At 39.4% G+C, this 5,706-nt stretch overlaps 1 protein-coding gene across 1 annotated transcript; it reads left to right on the top strand.

The window, feature by feature from the left end:
* Nucleotides 1-857: 857 nt before the first annotated feature.
* On the top strand, nt 858-4,233 carry psmd7 (proteasome 26S subunit, non-ATPase 7). Its single transcript, XM_076287842.1, has 7 exons — nt 858-1,021; nt 2,045-2,136; nt 2,261-2,353; nt 2,490-2,587; nt 2,678-2,758; nt 3,083-3,174; nt 3,280-4,233. The coding sequence occupies exons 1-7, from the start codon at nt 948-950 to the stop codon at nt 3,734-3,736; spliced, it is 987 nt and encodes a 328-aa protein (XP_076143957.1). The 5' UTR covers nt 858-947; the 3' UTR covers nt 3,737-4,233.
* Nucleotides 4,234-5,706: the final 1,473 nt, after the last annotated feature.

The following is a 5,706-nucleotide window of genomic DNA, read 5'->3' as shown; positions in this document are numbered from 1 at the left end:
ATGAGGAAACTGAACAGTCCAATCAGTAGACTATGATAAGCTAGCCAACTATGCTACTTTGTTTACAATATTTCCAGGCTTCAACCAGACAGCTGAATGTGGTAGAGTTATAATAGAAATAGTAGGCCTAAGCTATAGGCTAATCTGCATAAAGTGTGCTGTCATAAATATCAGACATTCAGTATTCTCTCTTTTTATATCAGGATATAAAATAAGATATATTATATTGTAGTCTAGCCACCCCCCCCCCTTCCAAAAAAAGAGGTTTGTATCAAACCGTGGTTCAAAAATCACGATACGAATCGAATTGTTAAGTTGGTGTATTGTTACAGCCCTACTGTATATCGCTACAGCCCTATCCTCCAAAATTGGACCAAAAAACTCAGCAAAATCAGCTTAATGAGAGTAAAAACGTGACCAAACCAAGTTTAAATAGTGATTTTGAATCTTGAAAATGTCAGATATGGACTCAACATCTCCAGTAACCCCTAAAAACATACTAACATTGTCCATTTTGGCCAAGCAGCTCTTATAATATCATCAATATAGGCGATTATGCTAATTTATGCTAATTAGTTCAATTACACAAATTGCCCAACATGTGCAAATTAGCATCCGGCAGTTTCTACATGCTGGGAACCCATACTATATATTTCCATTATAAAACTTTGGTGTACTCAACATTTCTGGGTCCACAATGGGGCTCTATGGGCTGTCCACCAGAATATACTCATAGTCCTACTCCTCATGCCCAAGCACAATTTCAAGAGTTAGCCCTGTCAACTTTACCCTCCAATCCAATGGATGGCAGTATAATGTGGAAAGGCCTCGAGAACAACTGACAGGAACTGTTTAGCAACCAACAAGCAACAAGCCGGAGAGCACGTCAAGTAAATGTTCGATTGAACGTTAGCTAGCTAGGTTACTGACAAATTTCATTGACCAAAATGCCGGAGCTAGCTGTTGAAAAGGTTGTTGTACATCCCCTCGTTTTGCTGAGTGTGGTGGACCATTTCAACAGGTACAATTTTACCGTGGGTTTATTTGGAAATTATAGATTGGGTCGCGATTTAACTTGAGGGGCCCAACAGTGCTGGCTCATTGGCTAAATATTAGCCATGCTAACGCTAGTCAGAAAAGTAACTTGGATGATAAAATAACATTTCATTGAATTACTACTGGAACTATTTTGCCGCATTGTATGTGCATGGAAGTCTAGTTTGACAGCCAACGTTAGCGACTTTCATAGTTGTAGCAAAATGCCAGCTCACTTAAACTTGACTTTAGAAGACTGTCGATAGCTAACGTTAGGCTTGGCTACCATTTGAGTGTTACCTCTAGCAGACCTAGCTAAACAGCAAGTCATTTGCGCTTGTGAAATGTTAAAGACGTTTTGCTTAATAACGTTACGTTGTAAACTATGAATAACCACCAAACCAACTTATTAACAGAACAAGGTGCCTATCAGGAAAAGGCTAATTGATTCAGTTCATATGTATTATTGTAATGTTATTTAGACAGTATTTTGCTCGTTAGCATAATCGTAGCTACCGTTATATGATAACGTTAGTGTTAACTTTTTGGCCAGAAATTCAGTTTACTGTCTACATGTCTTTCCTCATCATCGTAGTTGAATCTATACTTTGCCTTTTATTTTTGATTTGTTGATGAAAGGTAATTCTGTTTAGAATAGGTAATCGGGTTGTTATGACCATATGTCAGTCAGACTGTTTACTAACGTTAGTTTGTCTGATTGCATAGCTCTAGCTCCAAGCTAGCAAAATGACTCAGTCATTTAACTTAACGTTAGCTATCTAGCTAATGTTAGCTAGATTCTACCTAGATCTTAGGTCATTAACAAATAACATTAATTTGTTAAAATTACACATATGTGCATCAAGGCACTTGATCTGGTTTGAACCACATATTGCTAGTTGTATATTGATAGTTGACATGTCGGATAATACCTGAGATTCCGTAATTTATTCAAGAATGATGCCTTAACATTGTGTCTTTCTAAAACCTTTTTCATCCTCAATGCCAGAATCGGTAAAGTTGGGAGTCAGAAACGCGTTGTGGGTGTTCTTCTTGGGTCATGGCACAAGAAGGTCCTTGACGTGTCCAACAGTTTTGCAGGTTACAACATGCTTGTCTTGTTTTGGAACATAACCCCATCATTTATCTGACAACCAGCAAAATTCAATCTACGAATTTTAATGTAGTTGAGTATTGCTCATGCATTGTGTCTTTTGATATACAGTGCCTTTTGATGAGGATGACAAAGATGACTCTGTGTGGTTCCTGGACCACGATTACTTGGAAAATATGTATGGAATGTTCAAAAAAGTAAATGGTAAGTTTGTTTTTGTCAACGTTTGTATGGGGTTTAAGTGGCATATGTTGTGTTTGCCTACATTGTTTTCCTCTGCAGTAAGTGGTGAAACATAATTGGCCACTAGATCTCAATTTTCTGTTCGATTGCTCTTCAGCCAGGGAAAGAATAGTTGGATGGTATCACACTGGTCCAAAACTACACAAGAATGACATTGCCATCAATGAACTCATGAAGCAGTACTGCTCCAATTCTGTAAGTACCAATAAACGGGTTTTAACTGTGTACAAATTATGCAATTCTACTGCATAGCCTAATACTGTGATTTGTGTTTGTGGTGCAAAGGTGTTGGTCATCATTGATGTGAAGCCCAAAGACCTGGGGCTGCCCACTGAGGCCTACATCTCTGTGGAAGAAGTGCATGATGTGAGATCCTCTTCAGTATTCTTGTTCATAAAACCATTTTAATATGCATATGAGAATTGTTTTCCCTTACATTTGTTTATACGACCTCATGAAGCTCTCTTGTGCGAAGATGTTGAGTAGTTCTTCATTGTGCTAACTTCCTTTAGAACGACTTGACTGCATTCACTGAGGCTTTGTTTTGATCCACAATAGATGGATTGCTTTGCTTTGAAATGACTATTTATTTATAAAGTCAGTGATTTAAGCACAGATAAAACCTCAGTGAATCTAACTCTAAAAAGATAATAGACAGGGCCTCATCGGTTTTTGTACTCTGTGTGGTAGGATGGTACTCCAACTTCAAAGACATTTGAGCATGTGACAAGTGAAATCGGAGCTGAGGAGGCTGAGGAAGTCGGTGTGGAGCATTTACTCAGGTACAGTCATTTGACATGCTGAGTCCGGCGATGGTGCTATTGATAGGCATTCATGTCATTCGATTTTTCTGTTACAGTAGCTTATTTTATTTTAATTTTTTACAGAGATATCAAGGACACGACAGTTGGCACGTTGTCTCAGCGCATCACCAACCAAGTGCATGGTCTGAAGGGCCTGAACTCCAAACTTCTGGACATCAAAGGTTACCTGGAGAAGGTGGCCACTGGCAAACTGCCCATCAACCACCAGATCATCTACCAGCTGCAGGATGTCTTCAACCTGCTGCCAGACGTCAACCTGCAAGAGTTCATTAAAGCCTTCTACCTCAAGACGAATGACCAGATGCTGGTTGTCTACTTGGCCTCCCTAATCCGTTCTGTTGTCGCCCTCCACAATCTGATCAACAACAAAATCGCAAACCGTGATGCGGAGAAGAAGGAGGGCCAGGAGAAAGACGACGTCAAGAAAGAGAAAAAAGAAGACAAGGACAAAGATAAGGAGAAGGACAAGGAGAAGGGAGACGCCTCTGCCAAGAAAGAGGAGAAAAAGGAAAAGAAATGAACTGGAGCTTCTAGCATGGACTCACACGGTCTTGACTAAAGTTGAGAGGATGTTTTGTTTTTTGGTACCCTCCTCCTGTTTGTATGTACAGGATTGGTCGGGCATTGTATTTATCTTTTTGATAAAGGACTCCACATGCTCTGTTTTGATTAAAAGAGGGAAGGGAATCATTTTTTGTCATCAAATCCATCTTTGTGTCAAAATGTATCTTTCATATTGTCTTTTTTTCCCTTCCGTTCTTTTTAAAAAGAAAAGCACTGATGGTAGTATATGACGGTTGTATACTGCAACTACAGCAACTGATTCCTTAATGAAACGTCAACCATGACCGGGATCCCATCAGAAACATAATTGTGGACCTCACCTGAAATTGAATCAAAATTGAAGTACAGACATGAAACATACTACATTGTTCCCCTTAGTTTGTGTAGGATCTGTTATTAAACAACAAACATGTAAGCCATTTTTACTAAATAAAAAAATCCATTCCAAAATTGCATACCCTCTAGCAACCTTTTTAAAATTCACAAAGGGGGCGAAGTAGGTGACAGGAAGCTGATCTTGTAAGTACATTATTAATCCAGTGTCACATGTTTGGCTGTGCTTGTAGTGTACTGTACGAATTCAGTACATACACCAGACATACGGTGGGCCTTTATGAAGTCATCAGCCATGAGAGCGCGATGGGACCCTGCACACTGCTGACTTCATCTGTCTCTTTCAGGTCTGGAGTGAGACCTATCAGAAGAGCTTCAGCATCACATCCACTATCCCTTTTTCACATGGATCAGGAGAGTACAAGTAAACAAAGATTTATTTTAGAAGTATCTGAAGTTGTAATCTTAGGATTTGTATTGAGGAATGGACACACCCTGACATCTCATACACCTTAAAAGACCAGGGGTCGGCAATTACGTTTGGACCCGGGCCAATTTTTTTTCAGACAATGGCATCGCGGGCCATAGCTTTTGTAATGGGGGGGGGGGGGGGGGGGGGGGTGTTATAGGCCTACTATTTAAATTATTAATCTAACTTCCAATAATAATCCTTAATTCCATTAAAAATGTTTATTTGCTTATGTGCGCTGTTTTATGCCGCCTGCTGCATCTCCTGTCGTCTCTCATGAAACAGGCGACTTGCCTAGCAACTTGCCGTAACTAATGTGTACAAATATTATTCTTTTGGATGACGTGTAAATGATTAGCTGAACATTGCTATATGCTAGTTATCGATGCAAAATGTCGTTGTCAAAAGCCTTGAAAAGAAAAATTGATTCAGAATGCAGGACCTACAAAGAAGAATGGAAGCAGAGGTATGTGTTGAGCCTGCCTGCATTTATTAATGCCAAGCCTATTAATTTAACTAAACATAAGCTATTTTTGACCTTGCCCACTGGAAGAGGGAGACAGGACACTTTTGTTTTGTTTTTTGCACAAGATTACGCGCTCGCGTGCCAATACCGTTCCGACCTGTGCGCCATGGATAACTGCAAGGATGTTCCACCTGTTGTTTTGTCACTTTAGTAGAACTATCATCTATACCTCAATAAATGTTCTGAAATTGATGGGATTGCTGTAGGCCTTTTTTTCTTTTTAAAAACATGGGGTTAAAAAAAATCATTTTTTTTATTTTTTATTTAAACAGCAAATTAACGTCATCTCGCGGGCCAGCTAGAATAGATGGCGGGCCAAAATTGGCCCGCGGGCCACTATTTGCCGACCCCTGCTCTAAACTATTGAACTTGAAATCAATAGTTTGAAAGGCTACAGCATTTCACTCCAGACGGTAGGCTATTCACCTTAAACTTGTCTGTCGGCCTAATATCTACAATGCACATTTGACCATCTCCATGTAACTTATAGTGCAACAATTGATTCTAAGGCTTTCACAGATAGAGCAGTACATCATTAATATCTTTTTGAAACCCCTTAAATGCTCTACAGTGTCTCTTTATTTAGAAACATAAACAA

This window comes from Alosa pseudoharengus, unplaced genomic scaffold (assembly GCF_046254945.1).
Source record: "Alosa pseudoharengus isolate Yale_2024_CS ecotype anadromous, Long Island Sound unplaced genomic scaffold, YU_APseudo_1.1 YU_APseudo_1.1_scf_16, whole genome shotgun sequence".
Taxonomy (NCBI): domain Eukaryota; kingdom Metazoa; phylum Chordata; class Actinopteri; order Clupeiformes; family Clupeidae; genus Alosa; species Alosa pseudoharengus.
The sequence above is the reverse complement of the archived record's forward strand: the minus strand, read 5'-3'. Positions and strand labels throughout refer to the sequence as shown.